This window comes from Sorex araneus, chromosome 3, assembly GCF_027595985.1.
Source record: "Sorex araneus isolate mSorAra2 chromosome 3, mSorAra2.pri, whole genome shotgun sequence".
Taxonomy (NCBI): domain Eukaryota; kingdom Metazoa; phylum Chordata; class Mammalia; order Eulipotyphla; family Soricidae; genus Sorex; species Sorex araneus.
In genome coordinates this window covers 154396228-154417069 of record NC_073304.1, presented here as the reverse complement: position 1 = coordinate 154417069, position 20842 = coordinate 154396228, and the positions used below count along the sequence as shown (strand labels likewise).

At 52.9% G+C, this 20842-nt stretch overlaps 1 protein-coding gene across 1 annotated transcript in view; it reads left to right on the top strand.

The window, feature by feature from the left end:
* Positions 1 to 10196: 10196 nt before the first annotated feature.
* LOC101557814 (beta-galactosidase-1-like protein 3) overlaps positions 10197 to 20842 on the top strand; it is a 38670-nt gene continuing 28024 nt past the window's right edge. Inside the window, exons 1-9 of the mRNA XM_055132163.1 lie at positions 10197 to 10366; positions 10930 to 11055; positions 11367 to 11576; positions 15293 to 15361; positions 15567 to 15662; positions 16359 to 16467; positions 16730 to 16822; positions 17173 to 17254; positions 18323 to 18387. Coding sequence (XP_054988138.1) covers positions 10197 to 10366; positions 10930 to 11055; positions 11367 to 11576; positions 15293 to 15361; positions 15567 to 15662; positions 16359 to 16467; positions 16730 to 16822; positions 17173 to 17254; positions 18323 to 18387 — 1020 coding nt within the window. The remainder of the gene's footprint in view (positions 10367 to 10929; positions 11056 to 11366; positions 11577 to 15292; positions 15362 to 15566; positions 15663 to 16358; positions 16468 to 16729; positions 16823 to 17172; positions 17255 to 18322; positions 18388 to 20842) is intronic.

Here is a 20842-nt window from a genome sequence, read left to right as displayed (position 1 = left end):
TGTGCAGAGGGAGTGTTGGCAGGGCTGCAGTGAAAGAGACGGGCACATCTCACACCAGTACACTAGCACAGCCTCCCAAGAGGCCAGAGGCAGAACTCACAATAGCCATGAATCTGAGTGGATGCGGTCTATTACAAGACCAGTGATGTCTTCACTGTGAGACTTGTTACTGTTTTTGGCAAATCAAATATGCCACAGGGAGCTTGCCGTGCTCTGCCATGCAGGTGGGATACTCTTGGTAGCTTGCCGGGCTTTCCGGGAGGAATGGAGGAATCGAAACCGGTCGACCACGTGCAAGGCAAACGCCCTATCCGACGTCCCTACCCGCTGTTCTATTGCTCCAGTCCAGGAGTATTTGCACTTTCTTTAAAAGACTGGTGATGTACCACACAGTCTGTGTGACCACAAGCCTTCAGATTTCCATGGAAGCCTTTTGTGGGTTCTATGGGTATATATGTATATATGCCCATATATACATATATATGGGTATATATGTATATATACCCATAGAATCCACAATATAGACTATATGCATATATATATACACACACACATATATATATGCACACAGTCTCAAACTTTAACAAACATGTTAGTAATCTCTTATACAAGGCTTATTGGCTCCAGGATAAAATACAACAATCTTCACACACTTTCCTCTAAGGAAACTTTTTTTTTTTTTGGGGTCACACCCGGCGATGCACAGGGGTTACTCCTGGCTCTTTCACTCAGGAATTACCCCTGGCGGTGCTCAGGGGACCATATGGGATGCTGGGATTAGAACCTGGGTCGGCCGAGTGCAAGGCAAATGCCCTACCCGCTGTGCTATCGCTCCAGCCCCCCTCTAAGGAAACTTTATTAGAACATTTCTAGTGGATTATTCATATAACAAACAATGTAAAATTAATTGTTTTGGTTATGCTTTGGAGGTCACAGTTTGGGATTTGAGGTGAAAACATTTGAAATATGGTGGTGGGAAGGTGCAATTGATGGTGGGATTGGTGTTTGAATATTAAATGTAATTAATTATTGTAAACAACTATAAGGTAGAATCTCCTGCCCCACGCCATGCTGTCAGTGTTAACATTTTGACTGATATGTTTACAAGAGTTCTGCATAGGGGGAACTGGCTAAAGGGGGCAAGGATCTCTATTATTTATCACAATTGTATGTGAATCTAGAATTTCCTCAGAATATGCAGCCTGATTAAAAAGTGTAGCAGGTTTCAAAGGCCTTACCGTAAAACATTAAAGCACTTGCTAAGAAAGTGACAGAGATTCGAATATATAAATGAAAAATCAGCAAAGGGAACCAGAGAGGTAATGCAGGGGCTAAAGTACTCACCTTGCATGCATCTGACAATGGCACCAAATATGAACCCCCCAGGAATGACCCAAAGCACAGAGAAAGGACTAAGTCCTGAGCACCACTGGGTGTGGCCCCCAAACAACACCCAAATCAAAATCTAAAGTAGGAACAGATATCACCAGAATAATAGTGGGATTTTTCTTTGGGCTTTCTCCTGGCTCAGCACTTAGGAATTACTCCTGGTGGGCTTGGGGGACCATTTGGGGTGCCGGGAATCAGACCCGGGCCAGCTGCATGCAAGGCCAGCACTGTGCCTGCTGTGATATGTCTCCACAGAGATGTCGGTCAAGTACTATGACATTCAGCGAGGGACACGATCCAAGCAGAACATCACCTTTCAATAGAGAAATCCCACATTTCAGGGATTTTTGCACTACTTGGTCACTTTGGTGGTGAGCTTTGGAAAATTGTCCTAAAGCCAACACCATAGAAACTGTTCCCTCTGACTCCCCAAATATAGTGTAACCATCGCCTTGAGTTGCCATGACATGCAGATATACATACATACACACATGTGCACACTCACGTACATGTGTGCTCACGTGCCACACTAATAAATTACACATGAAGGAAAAAATCAAAATAGATTTTGAAAAAAAACTTAGAATGGAGTGGCAGTGTCACATACCAACAGTTGTATCACTAATGCCCGTGGGGTCCACAGTGACTTAGCTGACGTGGGCAAGAGAGAGGGGGCAGCCTTGAGAAGTGAACCTGCCACTCTCTCTCTGTCCACCTCTGCCACCCAGGACATCTGCTCTGGGATATCGAGCATCTGCTGGGACATCTGCTGGGACATCGAGCTCTGGGAGCTGCTCCTGGCAGGAAAGGAAAGTCAGCCCTCGGCCTCACCCGGCCTTTAGGGTCCTTGCCTTTCCCTCAGGAAAGAATTTCAGGAGGAGACGAGCGGTGAAGTTTAACAGATTTTATTTGAAAGCTTTGAGGAGAGGTGGGGTGGAGAGAGAGACAGAGACAGAGAGACAGAGACAGAGAGAACATGGGAGCACATGACCCGTCTGCAGCCCTATGCTACTCCCACACGTGTGTTTGTCTGGCTGCTTGGGCACAAGCCGCCCGCATCTCCCCTCTTGAGAGGTGTACTCTCACGCTGTCTCTGTCTCTCTCTTTCTCTGTGTCTCTGTCTCTGTGTCTCTCTCTCCTTCCTCATAGACTAAATAAAAGCTGTTTTTACCTCACTATCTCATCTCCAAAAAGATGTGCCCGGAGCCAGAGTTTCTTCATCCTCTTAACCACTTCCTCAATGCTCCTGATTGCGTTCCACGCTGCTCTCTTCCTCCTGTGCAGTTCTGGCGCCAAGTCGTTCCTCATGTTGAGTTCTTGACCCAGGTACACATAGCTGCTGCATTCGGAGATGTTCATTCCATTGAGAGCAAATGCAACACCAGGGACTAGTTCGTTTTTCATGAACATAGTTTTGCTGAGTTTCAGCTGCAGTCTGACCTTTCCACACTCGCAGTCGAAGTCGGCCAGCATTTGTGCCACTTGGCTAATGTTTGGCGTTATGAGAACAATGTCATCAGTGAAGCAGAGGTGGTGTAGTTGCCGACTGTCAATCTTCTCTCCCATTCCTTCCCATTCCAGTCATCGCATGATGTTCTCGAGGGTGGCATTGAAGAGTTTCGGTGAAACTCTGCTGAACCCCTCTCTTTACGTCAATGATCACTAACCTTGTAGAATGGTGAGATCCTGGTGCTGTATCCATAATACAGCTCGTGGAGGATCTTGATGTACTGAGTTTGAACGCCCTGTTTGGCTAGGGCTTCGATGACTGCGTTAGTCTCAACAGAATCAAAGGCCTTCTTTAAATTGATGAACATTAGACTAAGTGGCATCTTGAACTCTTGTGAAACTTCAATGAATTTGGTCACTGTGTGGATATGGTTCATCGTGCTGAACCCTTTTCGGAACCCGTGTTGCTCGCATGGTTGTCCTTCGTCTAGTGTTCCGCCTATTCTATTCAGGATGACTCGAGTGAACAACCTGTAGACGACAGATAACAGGCAGATTGGGCGATAGTTGCCGATGTCATGAATGTCTCACTTCTTATACAACAGAACGGTCCTACTGGTTTTCCATTGGGACGGAACCTTGCATTCAGACAGGTAGCGTGTGAAGAGCCAAGCCAGTGTATTGATGAGTACTGGCGGCAGATTCTTCAGGTGTTCGGGTCTGACCTTGTCTGGACTGGGTGCTGTACGCATCTTTACCGACAAAATGGCATGTCAGATTTCGGAAGGGAGGACGTTGGGAATGACATATCCATCCTGCAGAATATGGTATGTGGGCAGGTGGATGTGGCTGTCGAAGAGATCCGAGTAGAAGTCGTGAATAATCCTCTCCATTGCCCTTCTGGAAGATGTGATAGGTCCATCAGGACATCGGAGGGCAGTCATCTTGATCTTGTAGTTGACTAAGGACAGGCGAGCGTTTGGAATACTTTTCCTGGCTTCTGTCGCATAGGTCAACACTGCTAATCTTCTCTCTTTGAGGTCTTTCTTTATCGCTTCTCTGCACAGATTTGTGAGCTTAGACGTTAGCTTGTGGTTTACTGAGGCTCGTGCCAAACCACGCTGGTGAATGAGCTTGAGAGGCATCTGTGGCTTTCCCACTCTCGGCATTTTTTATGCAATCATGGAGGTGCTGAACCAGTCAATCGTATTCCTGGTCGATGTTGTCAACGACGACATCTTCCCACATTGCTGAAATAGTGCCAAAGAGCTCCTAGTTGGTGGTCATTCTGGGAGTTCTCTTCTTAAACTTAAACTTTGCAGTCCTTTCTCCCTGCTCTGTGAAGTAGAATTTTGCACGAAAGAGATGGTGGTCTGATCCTGTTTGGAATTTTGGGACAACAGCGATATCAGTCAGGCAAAACCTTTGTTTGAATATGATGTGGTCAATTTTGTTGTGGAACTGTTCACTGGGAGACTCTCATGTCAAATGTTTAGATTTGGCCTTCTGGAACTGTGAGTTACCATGGATGGTCTTGGTTGACATGATGAATTCAGACAATCTCTCACCTTGTTCATTCCATTCTAGGCCCTACGACCCAATGTGGAGTTCTTCAAGCGTCCTTCTCAGTCCTATCTTGGCATTAAAATCACTGTCAATGATCTTGTAGAAGGTGTGGTCTTCTTTATAGAACTTCTCCAGCTCCATGTAGAACTTCTCGATTTCTTCTTCATCGTAGTACAAGAACTCTCTTTGGTGTGGCAGGAAGGTGAATCCAAGAAACAGGGTTTTCCTGCCAAATTAAGCCCATGGGGGAATGAGGAGTAGCGAAGATAAGGAGGTGAAAAGGGCGCTGATAATCTAGAGAGCAAACAAAGTGACCTTCAATCGCCTTTTCTATGAGAACTAGGGATTCTCGGGCTGCTGGTGTCAGACTCCAAGGGGAAGAAGGGTCAGCATCACCACGCAAAAGGTCACAAAGGGGCATAAGGTCTCCTTTGGTAAGTTTCAGATAGGGACTGAGCCATGTAATATGCCCAAGCAATTGTTGAAAATCATCTAGTGTCTTTAACGAAGTAAGCTTCAGCTGCGTTTTTTGCAAAAGTACACGGGACCCCTGAAGACGAAATCCAAGAAAGGTATAAGGGTCAGCGATCTGAATTTTTTCGGGGGCAATTTGAAAGCCAGACTGAGTAAACGCACGGATCACCTGATTGCAACAGAGCATAGTGGCCTGTGGCTCAGATCCAGCAAGCAGTATATCATCCATATAATCGACCATATAGATGTTGGGCCATTGTGCCCTAATGGGAGTAAGAATTTGAGCCACAAATTTTTAGCTTGTTCTGGCTGCTCGCTAGTTGAATAGTGAACTGTTTGAAGGCAGCCCCTATAGCATGCCCTAGTTTTTGGGTGGTGGGATCGACATCGGAGCATAGCCAGATGTATTCTGAGAGGGTCTTCCCACGCTTATAGGGGCGGAGTGCGGCCTGGCAGATGGGATTAGCATTCTCATAGGCCAAGTGGCAGATCAGCTCATTATCTGTCTCTTCGTTTCTCATAAGTTTTTCAGCCGCCTCCGTGAGGCACCCTATGAAATCACTATAGGGCTCATTAGCTCCCTGAGGAACCCTGGCTAAGGATGTTACTACCCACCCTTTAGAGGGAAGTCCCTTCCAGGCCCGGAGGGCAGCCATTTGTATTTGGGTAAGTAGCCCTAGGGGAAATTGAGCCTGCACCTCATTAGAATCGAATGGTGCATGGCCCTGAAATTTAGCAAAGATCCAGGATGAGGAAGAGCCTCCTTCTGCGACATTGCAGCGCGCCATTTCTTGGCATCATTCTAAATAATCTGCTTTCCACAAGAGATAGTCTCCCCTACTCAGGACAGCCTTAGCGACTGAGAACCAGTCGTTCGGCGTGAGCCATCCCTCACTAAGGGAGTCCAAAAGGTCAAGCGTAAAAGGAGCAGTGGGGCCGCAAGAAGAGACAGCAGCCTTTAAATCTTTCAGGTCTTCGAATTTTAATCTACGGTAGCTTTGGCGGGTTGGTGCCTGCGGAGCTACGTCCTGAGGGGAATTTTCCTCTTTGGAATGTGCCCCTTCCTCAGGCTGATAGGCCTCCTCAACTTCTCTGCCTGAGGAATCATCATCAGGTGGAGCCGTGGCAGAGGTGGGGTAATTGGGGGCCGGAGAATGGGACCTGGTAACTGGGAAGGCAGCCATAGGTTTTGAAGCTAGAGTGTGGCAGGGCAGAGGAGAGACCGAGTTTGCACTAGGTTCTTGGGAGAGGGTAGAAGACTGCAGGGCACTCACTAGTTCCTGAATCAGCTGCCTTAAGGCGGCAGTGTCCTGGGCAAGCTGGCGGATTGCCTCACTGATGTCATATAGGGGATTAAAAAAGGCAGTGTCATGGGACAGATAATGGGGTGGCTGTGTTCCCGACAGAGGTAGAGGAGCTGAGGGCTGACACCTCACCTCCTCATCTACTTGGGTAGCCCCGTCCTCTGGGGGCAAGGATTTAGGTTTGGGGGAGAGGGATCGGGGATATCAGAAGTCACAGGATAAAGTCTCAGAGGTGCCTCCGAGTGGGAGGGCTCAGATAGGGGAGCAGGATGGTCAGAGTCTATAGTAGTAGAATTTGAGGAGTCAGTCCCCTGCATGGGGGTGCCTCATCCCCAAAGACTGAGGGAGCCTTGGAACTCTTATACTTTTTCCTCAAAAAAAATCTCAAGTTCAGAAACAAGGTGCTGAATCTCTGGCTGACTTTTTCTCGGCTTAATAATCTCATTTAAGATCCAAATAGAAAAAGCAGAATTAGGGAGAATAAGGATGTAAATAACGGGGAATTCCCAGGAGTAGACAGGGGTGGAGGAATCAGAGGGTAAGTAGCCCATTCCCATACCAGGGTGTGTGCCAAGAGAGAGGCGATCCTCAGAAATACTCACTTTTTCTGTGAATTCGTTGGCCGCGTTGGGCGCCAGGTGTGGAGGTCAACGTGGAGGTCTCGTCTTGTTCAGCAGGGAGAACCCTTTGTGGGGCTGAGAAGGGGACGCAGCCGAATGAACAGACACAGAGCCTGGAGAAAAGGCGTTTATTCTATGGCAGTTACAGTATTTATACCTCCCTGTTGGGAGGAGGTGGTATAGTATGCATGCCGGGACCCCCAGTAGAAATGCAGGGTGTGGCATGGGCGTTAGCTAGTGATAAACAAATGGTGATAGGATAAGATCAGTAAGGTAAAATAGTTCCCTACAGGGACAAATGGAGATGTTACTGGCACCTGCTTGAGCAAATCGAAGATCAGCAGGATGACAAGTGATACAAGTGATCTTGCCTCCACCTGAAGTTCTCTGCTGAGAAAAAGACAGTGGGCCCAAAAGACCAGGTAAGGTGAGGACTGAGTTTCCTTTCCTGCAGAGGCCAATTCCTCGCCACACCTGAGTCCAGGGCTCTCCGAGAACTCAGGTGCAGGGATCACTGCCCCATGCCAGAAGAACAAGGGCACGTCAGGTGCAGCTTGGCGGATTCCCCGCGGGGCTGGTGGGATGTGAGCATCCGTGCCGAGGAGCAGTTCACCGCAGACTCTTGACGATTCTCAGTTTCCCAGGGCTCCCAGGGTGGCAGAAGGGTCGAGAGGAAGCAGCAGGTCTCCTTCTTGGGGCTGCCTCCTCTCTTCCCCCAAATTCACATAGTCACCAGGGACACACTGACATCACAAGGTTCATGGCCACTGCAGGTCCAAGGAACCAGGGACCATGAGTTTCTGCTGGCATCGTGGGTCTGGGCCTTCAGGTTCCTGCTTCTGTTGAGAAGCTCCTGGCTTACGCTGACTCTTGTCCTGGCTTAGCTGACCCAGCCTCTCCTTGACAAAGGTCCTCTCACGATGAAACTTCCATTTGGTCCCTTGTGATATGTCGTGGTGCCCCCTATCAGAAACTGCACCGGACCCAAAGACCAGCGTCCCTTTACAGAGAGGAGCAGCTGCTTCCCCCAAGGACCTTTACCTAAGATACTGCTGGGCGGGGCCTGGGGTGCACATGGGAGCCCCTATAGGCACTGATGAGGGACTTTGCCCCCATGGGAAAAGCCGATAGCATCAGGGTCCCGGTGGTTCAGTCTGATAGAGTCGCAGGATGTGTCATGGTCTCCAGAGCAGAACGGTCCTGGGCAGGCTGAACCCATCTTCCCCGGACCAGTGGAGCAGCACGGATGAGCCCAGGGGCACCCAGGGCTAGAGATTCAAGGGCTCCGGAAACAGATGCAGCCCCTAGGGCACTGGGCATTGTGTGCACTGGGCATTGGACAGGCTGCTCCATCTAAGAAGTGGACTGTGTGGGGTAGGCCAGGCCTGTGTGGACTCTGCCATGAGAGAGGAGCCCCTCTCGCTCTTTCTACCTCCAGCCCTGGGTACTCAGCTCCTCGGTCTCCCAGAGCCACTGGCCTGTTGCACATGGACCAGGCTGAGCCCCCAGTACGAGAACTCTGGAAAATTTCTCTCCCTCTGGAGCCACAGTACCTGCCTCTTTGTTTCACTCTTGAGTCTGCTCAGCAAGAGAAGACAGATGGATATGGGTCACACCATGTCTTCTGTGACCCAGAGGACAGTCTGAAGTTCCCACATGAGTTCAGGAACAGTTCCCGCTGTCCCCTTGGAGGCCAGAGGACATGCGTGAATGCAGTGTAGCAACTGGGGGATGAGGCATTGCCTAGGAAAAGAAGGGGGGGGGTTTGCCTGAGACGAGAGAATAAACTTCACCGGGCTATAAATCATTGGATATGGGAGTGAGGCCCTCTTGTCTCCTGTAACAGAAATGAATGAGGATGAGGCAGCCTCTACGGAGGATCTAGGCAGACATTCTGTGGCCCTGATAAGGCCAGCCGGCCAGTGACCCCTTGGGGCCAGAGTGTCCCTGGTGCGATAGCACTGCAGCACTGTCATGGCCGTCCTGTTGTTCATCAATTTGCTTGAGCGGGCACCAGTAGTGTCTCCGTTGTAAGACTTGTTACTGTTTTTGGCATATTGAATATGCCACGGGTAGTTTGCCAGGCTCTGCCGTGAGAGATACTCTCGGTGGCTTGCCAGGCTCTCCGAGAGGGATGGAGGAATTGAACCCGGGTTGGCATCGTGCAAGGCAAACGCCCTACCCGCTGTCCCTATCCGCTGTGTGGTAGGAACATCATTCCAGTCCTGTTGAGATAATCTGCTGAGATAAACTGGACTCAGGTCCTGTCACCAGTGCTCCCTTCCTGCACTCCCCGAGGCGACACAAAATTCTGATGAAGCAAGTGGAAGATTTGACTAAGCGTTAGGGAGACAATCAGATGCACATGGCTTTGAAGACTCTACAGTGGACAGGCCCACACAGTGGACATTCCAATTTCCCCCAATAGACCTTATAGGCCTGATAAGTACCTACCAAAGTTTTAGTTTGGCTCTTTGTAGACACAGATGAGCTTGTTCTGAAACGTAAATGGCAAGACATCGGCCCTAGAGGACTCCTGACATCTACACAAAGCATAGTTTTGTGGCTGCAAAACTGAGACAGGGAAGAAAGTCCTATATTTGGAAGATCAGAGGGAAGGATGCATATTTTTCAAGAATGGCATGGAGAGAATAACCTTCTTCATGGAAGTCTATAACACAAGCCATATTTACAAAACGTTGTTTGTATGCAAGATGCATGAAGTTGACAGAGTCCATTGTTTCCGGTCTGAGAATGAGGAAGAAATGGAGGGGTCACAACATTTGCTGGGGTCCAAAGTTTCAAGGCGGCAGGGCAGGGACCAGTAGGGTAGAGCACGCCCCCCCAGGACCCCTGCGAACCCTGCTCTGGGTTTCAACTTGATGCTGCAGGCTTCGCCTTTCCAGTGCTTGCCTTGAGCGCTGTGGAGAGTCTAACAGCTGGAGCATGTGCTTGGCATACAGGAATCATGGGTTCCCGAGACCTTGGTCCCCTGAGCACTGCATGCAGGAGTCCTGGGTCCCCCAGACCACAGTCTCCTGAGCACTGCATGCAGGAGTTCTGGGTCTGACTTTGTGGTGGAACAGGGCCAACCTCTGGGCCCACAGCTCTGGACCTGGCTTGTCTGCTGCCTTCTGCAAGCTTCCCTGTTCTCCAGGCACAGTCCTTCCTGCCGGCCCTGCATGGCTCCGGGACTGCCTGGCTCCTCACCTGCTACTTTGTAACCAAGGTTCCACCCATTCCCATCACAGTACTAACTGCTCAAGCCGCTCCCCCAGGCAGGAGGCGCTTCTCAGCTTCTCTTAGCTCTTACGGTTGCTCTTAACAATGTACCAGGCTGGATCACTCTGTTCCTTGGAGCAGTCCGTGTCCCTGTCCACCCCCAGGTCTCCTGATGCGTACAGAGCCCTTCAACACGGCCGGTTCCCGGAACCCAAGCTCCAGCTCTCAGCGCAGGCTGTTTGTGGCCGGTCCCTGCCCTGCCTTTGCGCCCGTGGGCGGTGGACAAGTGGTGGAGGAAGTTCAAGCCAGTGAAGAGGCAGGAACTGCTGTGGGCAGCGCAGCGTGGGCAGCACAGCGCAGCCAGGCAAGCTGGGGCGCACTGGACAGACGCACACACCCGGCTCCCCGCAACTGGCCACTGAGAGCCCCTGGACAGGCCCAGCTTATCCTCTCTTCCCGGCATGATGACCTCGCTGAGGCTCTGCAGGTGACTTCTGCACTGTCCCCAGGGCCAGGGCCAGTGCCTCCCTCATCTGGGAGCCCCTCAGCTAGGGACGCCTTCCTGGACCCCCAATCTCCCAGAAGTTACTGATGAAGGTGCCCACTCTCCGGACCCCTTACTCTTTTATTCCCTCCTCTCCTCCCCCTGTCCTCTTCCCCTTCACCAGGGGGTCACTTCCCCCAGGCTGGGCTGGAGAATAGGTTTCCTGTCCCACACTAGGTAAAGGTGTGGGGGAGCAGGGGATTTTGGGGGGGGTCCTGCAGGCTCCCCCATGAGGCCCTGCCTTCTGGCTCCCAGCCATTGCTGTTGATGTGGGGCTGGAACCTGGGCCAGAGCTTAGAGCCTCCTAGGTGACATGCACCCCCTGAGCCACACGGCCGCCCTAGCCACTGTCCCCTTGCAGCCTGGGTCTGTCCCTGAGGACTTTCATCTGCGTCCTCTTCCTGCCGTTCATCTTCTCGGGACTCGCTCCTCGGGCAAAGGACAGCCCGGCCATGAGGAAGACCCAGGAGATGACCCTCCAGAGCAGGTCAGCGGAGGCCATGCTGGCCCATCTCTGGGAAACACCGGTGGGAACCAGCACAGAGTATCCTGCCCTCAGCTCTGTGTCTGTCTGTCTGTCCCCCTCATTTCTCTCCCTGCAGCTCTTTCCTCTCCAATCCTCCCCATCTTTCCCTTCCCTCTCTCTCCTTCTCTTTCTTTCTCCCTCCCTCCCCCCTCTCTTGCTCTCTCCCTCCCTTTCCTTCTCCCCCTCTCACTGCCCCCTCTCTCCCTCCTTCCCTCCCTTCCTCCCTCTCCCCCCTTGCTCTTGCTCTCTCTACCTCTGTGACTCTTGCTCAGGTTCAACCTGTCTCAGCTGAACCCCCTGGATCTACGGAATCGCTCTGTGGGGCTCCAGGCCCAGAAGGACAGCTCTGCCCCCCACTTCACCCTGGAGGGCCAGAGGTTCCTAATCCTGGGGGGCTCCATCCACTATTTTCGGGTGCCCCGGGACTACTGGAGGGACCGCCTGCTGAAACTCAAGGCCTGTGGCTTCAACACCGTGACCACGTGAGTGCCAGCGTGCTGGGGGGCTGGGACTGGGTGCCCTGGGACTGGGCCATGGGGTGCCCGTGGAGTCATTTCCAGCTTGTCCTCTTTAGGCATTCCAGAGCCTTGGACTCAGGCCCTGTGCTGTGGGGGTTTCTCCTTGGAGGTCCTGTCAGATCTCTAAGGAGCACCCCCAAACACCCTTGGCCACAAGGACAGTCCGGGACCCTCTTCGTGGGCTGTGTCCATCGCTCTGAATCATCCCCGTAGCCCCTTGGCGTGGGCAGAATACAGGACACGGGCAGTGGTGGGCCTGGGTCTGGGCACGCGGAGAAGGCAGCTGCGCACGCTCAGTCCCCCCTCTGGGCCTTGGGGCCCAGTAGGGGCCGGCTGGGTGGGCAGGGAGAGCTGCTGGAGCTCGTCAGTCAGCGTCCCCCGCGCCCAGGCAGGGTGCAGATGCCCTTCAAGTGGGAGGAGACCGGGAGAACAGGGAGAGCGCACGGGGCCCCTGCTGGATCGCCACCCCTGCAGGACTCCTCAGGTTCTGGGAGTCGCAGCTCTGGCGTCCCCTGAGCATCCTGGGGTACCCTGGTGGGCGCCAGGCACTGAACTGCTCGCTCGTTTGGCTGAGTATCCCCCGGAATGACCTCTGGGCCCCCAAGCACTGCTCAAGAGGTCTGACCCCTCCCCCAACCCCAAATAATAAAACACACAAATACAAGAAACAAAAATCATGTTTGAATCCGGGACAGTGGCCTCCATTTCTCTACCACTGAGAGAAGCACCTGGTGATGCTCAGGGCTCACTCCCGGGGCCAGGGGCTCTCTGGGGTGCGGGGACCGAACCTGGGGTGGCCGCCGTGCGAGGCGAGCGGCCTCCCTGCGGTACTGTGCTCCAGCCCCCATCAGATATTGTTGAGGAGCCCCTGGAACCCTAAGTGTAGGGGTCAGCTGAGGGGGGCGGGGCCAGGGGAGGGGGATTTAAAAATAAAAACACAGTCCAGTGCCCCTGCACACTAGGCCACCAAATCACACACTACACTTGCATTTTGCAGACATGCAAAGACCGCTCCTGGATTTCAGAGGCTCTTTTTTTTTTTTTTTTAATGCACTCAGGAATTACTCCCAGGGACCATGGGATGCTGGGAATCAAACCCGGGTCAGCCGCGTGCAAGGCAAACACCCTACCCACTGTGCTATCACTGACTTGCTTATGCTACAGACACTTGAGTCAAAGCTTTTTAAAAAATTTTCATTCAGATATTTTACTATTTATGCATTCATGAAAGTGATTTGAAGTTTTGCTCCATTCTTTAGTGAAAACAGTAAGTTGCTGACTGTTTTCCAAGGGCCAATCAATCTCGGCCCTTGAGACACGGCTTATTTTCTTGGGGTCATGCTCATGTACACAGAGGTGGTGGCCTGTGCAGGCCTGGTCCCATTCCCGCTGTGTTATTGGGATCATAATTGATTTTGTTTCTGGGCCAGTCTTGATATCAATCTTATAATAAGGTGATTTTTCTTATTTTTAATGTGATTTATTAAGGTGATTTCTCTTATTTTCTAATCGCTGAAAAATCTCATAAAAATGAGATTTATCCTGAATATTTCTCAATCTACACCATAAAACTCTTTGACCACTATTTTCACAACACATTGTTTTGTGCATGTGGTTATAAGGTGAAAAATTTGGGGCATGGTGTACTTTACTTTCTTTTGCTTCTCAAATATATCTGTTTTTTATTTTAGAACATGTTCCCCCTTCCTTTTGTGTTTTGGACTAACTGAAACTTTATTATCTTTGCTTTCTTGAGATTCTCATGTCTGGGTGTTCCTTTCTTTCACAAGCTCAGATACATTTTCAGTCTTTTTCATGAATTGGTTTGTAACTTGGTTAATCATCTCTGTATTTTTTTGTTTCTGTTCCACCTTATCTTAATTTCAAATCTTCTTTGGTCATCATGTTCCTCCCCTTCTCTCCAGAAGCGGCATCTAGACTGTTTCCCTGCCGGCTTTCCCCTTATCCAATGGACGGCTTGAAGGACCCCCTAAGACATGGCAATGGTGACAAGCCACAGATATTTTCCTAACACAACTTTGAAAGCTCTTTGTTTTCAAACATTTCATAATTTATTATTATTTTGTTTGTATGGGGGGCCACACCCTGCAATGCTCAAGGATTACTCCCAGCTCTGTGCTCAGGAATCACTCCTGGCTGTGCTTGGGGAACCATACGGTATGCCAGGGATCCTGTACTATCACTCCAGCCCAATTCATAATATTTTAAAGTTTATTTTACGACGCACCAGTTCATTGGCACTATGCTGTCTTAGTGATTTGTTTAACTATGTTTAAAGTGCAACAAAAATTTTAGTTTCAGGGCTGGAGAGATAGTACAGTGCCTTGTACACAGCTGATCCAGGTTTGATCCTCAGCTTCCCATACAGTCCCTGAGTCTGCCAGGAGTGATTTCTCAGCACCCCCAGGTGTGACTCAAAACAAAAACAGGAAAAAAAATTACTTTTATTTTTCTTGGAGCATTGGCTGTGTAATATGACTTTGTGTTTGCTAAGTGCTTCAAGCATTGTGCTTTGAATGACTTCCTCCTCCCCCTCCTTTTTTCTACCTCCTCCTTATCCTTCTCCCCCTCTCCTCTCCTCTCCTCTCCCTCTCTCCTTGCCCCTCCCCTTCTCCTCCAAAGAGAGAGGGAGGGTGGGAGAAAGGGACATAGAATAAAGTTCTGTCTGGTTTGGGGCCACACCAGCTCCCTCTCAGTGCTTGGGGGACCAGAGATTCAATCTGGCCTCCAGCTCTGCCTGCGAGCTGTCTCCTCAGCCCTTGGTTTCTTTGTTGTGTGTGTGTTTGTGGGGCGTGATGTGTGTGGGGGGTCACACCCAGCAGTGCTCAGGGGCTCAAACCCGGGGCTCCCACATGCAAAGCCGGCTCTCCAGTCCTTTGAGATGTTCCCTGGAATTGTTTCTCGGCAAGAAGTATTTCAGATTTCCCTGTGTTTCCTGAAGCTGGCCCTGGGCTTCAGGAGCTGTGTCACCGGCGTCTCTGCCACCAGGAGCACAGAAGACAGATACCGTCTCCACAGATCACAACTCCTTTTGATATTTGGTGCCTTTGTCAACATCTGCTTGGAGGACATTATTTTCACTTATTTTTGCCTTAAAACCTGTTTTGTCTGCTTTTGATGATTGCTAGACTAATCTTGTCTAACCTGTATTTTTCTTCATCCTTTAAAAAATCTTAAATGTTTTTATCTCAAACTTTTGCTTTACAGGTAAGGAGTTTGTCTTGACAGGGCTGACACATCTTGGATTCCCCGCCCCCCTGAAGGCCACCAGGAGTAATTCCTGAGTGCAGAGCCAGGAGTAACCCTTGAGCCTCACTGGGAGTGACCCCAAAACAAAACACGTTTTCAAGGGGGGCACCTGTTTGGGGGCAAGTACATACACCCAGCGGTGCTCAGGGCTGACTCCTGGTCCTGCACTTACGGATGACATCTTGGTGGTGCTCAGGGACTTTGTGTGGTAGTGCAGGGGTGGGTGAGCTAGGCCAATGCCCTGCCCACTGTGCTATTATTACTCCCACCCCTGGGCACTTTGCTTTTGATTAAAACATTTCAGTGCCGTTGGATCACTTGTTCCATGTGTCAGGATCAGTCACCGAGGTGCCTGTCTGCGCTGCACACGTTGGTGGACACTGAGGAACCCGCGTTCTTTTCTCTGACAGCTACGTGCCCTGGAACCTGCATGAGCCAGAAAGAGGCGCCTTCAACTTCTCTGGGAACCTGGACCTGCAGTACGCGCTGGGGTTGGGGGCACAGAGAAGCAGCTGAGGGGGGCTCGTGGATCAGCTGAGAGGCCGTAGAAACCTGCCTGTCACCTGCCTCCCCCTGGCTGTGTGGGGTCCCGGCCTGGGGCTACGCAACATGCTGTGGGGCAGCCCTGGACTAGGAGGGGGCAGCGGGCACAGGCGCCCCGAGTGATGACATTGCTCCCTGCAGGGCCTTTGTCCTGATGGCCGGGGAGATTGGGCTCTGGGTGATCCTGCGTCCAGGCCCCTACATCTGCAGCGAGATCGACCTCGGGGGCCTGCCCAGGTGAGTGCAGTTCTGTGTGTGACGTGTGTGTGTGAGGGTGAGTGAAAGTGTGTGTTAGAGTATGAGTGTGTGTGTGTGTGTGTGAGTGCATGTGAGTGTGTGTGCATGTGTGAGTGTATGTATGTACACATGAGTGTAGAAGTGTGTGTATAAGTGTGTGTGAGTGTGTGTATGTGTGAGTGTATGCGTGTACATGTGTGAGTATATAAGTGTGTTCAAGTGTGTGAATGTGAATGTGTGTGAGTTGTATATGTGTGTAAGTGTGTGAGTGTGTGTGTGTGAGTGCGTGTGACAGGGGTGGGGGTGGGGGCTCTTCAGGCCCAACCCGCCAGCACTTGCTCAAAGCTTCCTGAGCACGTGATTGTCCGTGTTCCCAGCTCCCTGAGCTCATGTTTTCGGGCTGCAGGCCTTGGGCACAGCTGGGCTCCAAGCACGGTGTTGTGGTAGATGCTGGCTCAGGCAACCCCACCTCACTGATGGGGACCTGCAGCGCCACCTGGAACATGGGGGCAGGGCACTGGCACTTTCGGGATGTCACCACAAGGTGGCGAGAATGGTCCCAAAGTTCTGGGGGACCCCCAGGTGTGAGCTCAGAGGCTGGACTTAGCCCAGGGGTTGTCAGCCCTGATGAGGGGAGGGTGGCGGTGTGGCCTGATGGGCAGTGAGGCCCTGGTGCACACCCCCTGTCTGCCGCAGCTGGCTCCTGCGGGACCGCCAGATGAGGCTGAGGAGCACGTACTCGGGCTTCCTGGAAGCTGTGACCGTGTATTTCAATGAGCTGATCCCCATGCTGGTCCCCCTGCAGGTATGCAGACCCCCATCCCTCTCCATTGGGGACTGAGCCTGCCAGTGAGGGAGGGGCCCCGGGGGAGGGGACTGGGGTGTGGGGGGCTGGAAGCAGGCGTGTTTCCAGTCCCAGACCTACTAAGACTTGGTGCAGAGGCGATGGTGGGGACTGAGCCACAGGCCGAGGAGGAGACCAGGGGGTGGGGTGGGGGGGGAGCCTGGGCCTGGTGTGCGGGCGGGGCGGGCGGGGCAGAGGCTGCAGCGTCCCTGTCTGATCTCAGTACCGCAGGGGCGGCCCGGTCATTGCCCTGCAGGTGGAGAACGAGTATGGCGCCTTCATGACTGACAACACATACATGGCTCACCTGCACCAGGTTGGAGACCCCAGCCCTCCTTGCCCCTCCATCCTGCTGGCTCACCCCCAAACCCGGCCCCACGCTGGTCTGGAGGGTGCCGGCAGCACCTTCTGCTCCCCTCACTCTCAGCTGCCCTAGATTCTGGAGCCCGAATGACCTTTGCCAGGCTAGTGTCTGCTGACCTGCCAGCCAGATGCCCCTTCCTGTGGCCTTTGTGCTCACAGGAAGGAGCTGCCCGAGGGCTGAGCACTGGGGCTGTGTGAGCGGCAGGTGGACTCTGTGTTCAGTGCTTGCTCGTGCTCTTCCCTTGACTTGCTCCTTCTCAAGTGGCAAAGGGCTGGGGTCCATGTGCCTCGTTTTCTCCACAGGCCCTGGTGGACAGAGGGATCGTGGAGCTGCTCCTGACCTCAGACAACGAGAACGATTTCATCCAAGGCTCCATCAAAGGCGGTGCGAGCTGGCCCCAAGGGGGGCCGGGGAGGCCGGGGCAGCTCAGGCTCTGCTTGTCCTGGTGGAGCTTGGATGCCTGTCCTTGAAGTTCCCATCCTCGTGGGCCAGACCCTAGAGATGCCGGTTGGAGGAGGACTCTGGTCAGAGCTGACCCCTCCGATGCTGGGGTCCTACCCGGCAGCCCCGTCTCTCGGCCACTCCCTCTGCCTCACCCTTCACCCTCCTGCGAGAAGAAGCTGGAGAGGACTGGTGTGGCCCAGAATCCAGCTCCCCTGCCCCTCGTGGGTGCCCCTGGGGAGGGCGAAGCCGGCCCCCTCTGCACACATGGCAGGGGACAGAGAAAGTGGCATCAGGGCCTTTGGGTGAAGAGGCAGGAGGCAGGAAGGGAGGACGGGCTGGGGGTGCCAGTCTGCAGGGGCAGCCTTGCCCCCCCACGCCTGTGCCCACCCACTTTCCGTGGCCCCTCCCCATTTTCTGGTCCTCTAGAAAGGGACTGCCTTGGGGTGGGGAGACCAGCATTCAGCCCCCGCCTCTCACCTTTATCTGATGTGAGCTGAATTTCATTCCAATCCTCCTTCTTTCTTGCAGGGGTCCAAGGAGTGTTGGGGGGGTGGCGGCTGGGGCTACACTTGCCCCACCCGTGGGATGGCTAAGTGCCCAGGACAGTGGCACCGGGGCCCAGGGACATCCTTGACAATGCTTGGGGGCATGTGTGCTAGGCTGGGAGTCCTGTGCCCCTCACCTTGGCACCACCTCCCTGACCCAACCTCACCCCTGCACCACTTTGCTGGCCCTAATTTCCCTTCTTTGTAGCTTTCCGTTTTTTTTATTTATTTAGTCCATTCAGTTTTTTTTCATTTTTACCTTTGGGTAAAAAGCTCCTACAAAGAGCTTGGGGAAGTCCTGCTGAGACTCAGACCAAACTCTCTGCTCCTTGTCCTGCACCCCTCCAGCCCTGCCCTCCTCCCCTCTACTCTTCTGTCCCTACCTTCCACCTCCTGCCTCTCCTCCCTTTCTTCCGGCTGGCCCTCCCGCCCCCTGCCCCCACCTCACGCCCTGTCTCTGCAGTGCTGGCCAGCATCAACATGCATAAGCTGTCCAAGGATCTGTTCCAGAGGGTCAGGATGCTGCAGGTAGGTCCTGGGCCCGCCTCTGGGTGGGATGCACGGAGTGGGGGATGTTCTGCTTCTCTCACCCCTTAGGGGGCACCTCCCAGAGATGCCCTATGGGGGCCCGGGGAGAGGGGTTTGCTCCTCTGCCAGGACAGGGCTTCCAGTCCCTCTGCTGGGAACAGACCCTGCAGCCCTGACCTGGGGCTGTTCCGAGCTGAGGCCTGCAAGCTGGCAATGGCCTCCTTTGCCCCATTCCCGCGCCTGAACTCTGGCCCCAGATATCTTCTATTTTCCTTTATTTCTAGTTTGGGGGGTCACTCCTGGTCAGTGAAATGCAGAGCCAGAGAGGAGTGCTGGAGTGTGGATTTGGCACATGGGACCCCCGGTTTCAATCTCTGGTATCAAATGCCCCCCAGGCACCATGGGTAGTGTCCCCCTCAAGTAAATAAAGGCCAACTGCAGTTAGCTTTGGATGTACTGGGTGCTAGGACTCAACCCTAAGAACCTGGGGGAAACAATGCAACCTGTGACAGAAGCAACTGGGGAGTGTCCCTGGTTCCTGCTCAGAACGTCTGGGTCAGACCCTCCCACAGTAACCCCAAGACTTCAGACTCTGGCCCTACCCCTTTAGAGTGGGAAGCAGCCCACTGTTACTGTTCAAAGTGCAGTGCTGGTTCCAGACACACCCGCATTTGCCTCTGTACCTTAGTTCTGGCTCTCAGGGTTCTGGAGGGATTGCGGCAGACCGAGTAAACGGGCATCATTCAAAATGATGGAAACCGACTGGCCTGACTCATTCTAGTCACATGGTCTACTGCATCTCAAGCGAAGCGTGAGAAACAAACACGTTCACAGGTGTTTAGAGGTAGAGGGGCACGAGCAGCTGCCTTGAAGGAGAGAAAGAGCGGGAGAGGCAACATTAAGAAAGGGCCGAAAGCAGTGCAGATCCTACATCCTGGTGCCGCACATCCTACTGCCCTCAGCTCACACAGCCCCCTTACTGTTCTAAATGCTGGAAAAATCAGGGGCCAGAGCAATAGTAGAGTGGGAAGGGCGTTTGCCTTGCATGTAGCCAACCCGGGTTTGATCCCCAGAATCCCGTATGGTCCCCTGAGCACCACAAAGAGTTATTCCTGAGTGCAAAGCCAGGTGTGCCCCTCCCACACACACACAAAAGAAAAAAACCAAATAAACAAAATTGAGCACTTTGGGACCAGAGCGATAGTACAGCCTAGGGTGCTTGCTTTACATGCAGCAGACCTGAGTTAAATCCCCAGCATCCCATATGGTCCCCCTGGGCCCCGCCAGGGGTGATCCCTGAGCACAGAGCCAGGAGTAAGCCTTGAGCACTGCTGGGTGTGGGCCAAAACCAAAACCAAATCGAGCCCCTGATGCTCCGTCAGAGCGCGGTGCTCTGGGCTTTGTGTGTGTCCCAGACCGGCTCGTCCGCGCTGGCCCGTTCCGGAGCAAATCTTGTCCTGTCATTCTCCTGCCCCATCGCCGTTTGTTGTGAACGGGGGATGATTCCAGAAACCCACCACCTCTTTGGGAGAACATTTGGAGAGACAGGTTCCCGGCGCTCAGAAGCATCGCACCGAACAGCGCCCTGGTAGCGCAGCCCTCCCCCGGCCGTGGGGCAGGGGGGGGCTCGCGGAAACCTGTGGAGACACCGTTGCCCCGCAGCCACCACCCTTCCTGAGCCCCAGCAGCCTTTCTTCTCCCTCACTACCCACCAGGTGCTGCCAGTTCAGTTTGGTTTGGGGTCACACCCTGCCATTCCGGAGACTTGACTCAGAACTCGGGGTTGCTCAGAGAACCATAGGGTGTTAGGGTTTGAACCCGGTACTCCTGCATGCAAAGCCTGAGCACCAGCCCCGGGCGCCGTCCCTGGGCCCCTGCTGCCTGTTTCTACTCAGGCGAGGAGCAGAGCGTGCAGGGGTGTCCATAGCGCACGCTCCGGAGACGCGCAGAGCCCCACCTGCCTGCTGGAGGCATCTGTTGCCTGGATGCTGGGCCGAGAGGGTAGCGCCTGAGGTCACGTGGGTGTCTGCCTTGCTGGGGCCGGGGGCCTGGGTGCCGGTTCATGCTTCCTTTTCTAATTTGGATACTGTTTGTTTCTACTCCTTGCGTAATTGTTCTGGCTGATAGTCCCAAAATTAGGATAAATGAAAATGTGACAAAGGTGGTGAGACGGGTTTCCTCCTCCTGTTCCTGATCTTCAGAGAAAGGTTTTCGAGCCCCCCCGGGAGTATGACGGAGGTGGGGAGTTTGTCCCTCACAATCTCGGTTCTAGTCAACATGTTCCCTCTGGGCACAGGCAGTGCAGAGTTTTCAATCGTGAATGGAGAATGAATCTTGGGAAGGTTTGTTGCATGGATCACTGAGATGTAGGATTTCTATCCTTCCTTTCGTCCTGGTGTGGATCGTGCTGACTGATGTGGAGATGTTGGCCAGCCGTGCAGCCACGGCCACTTCC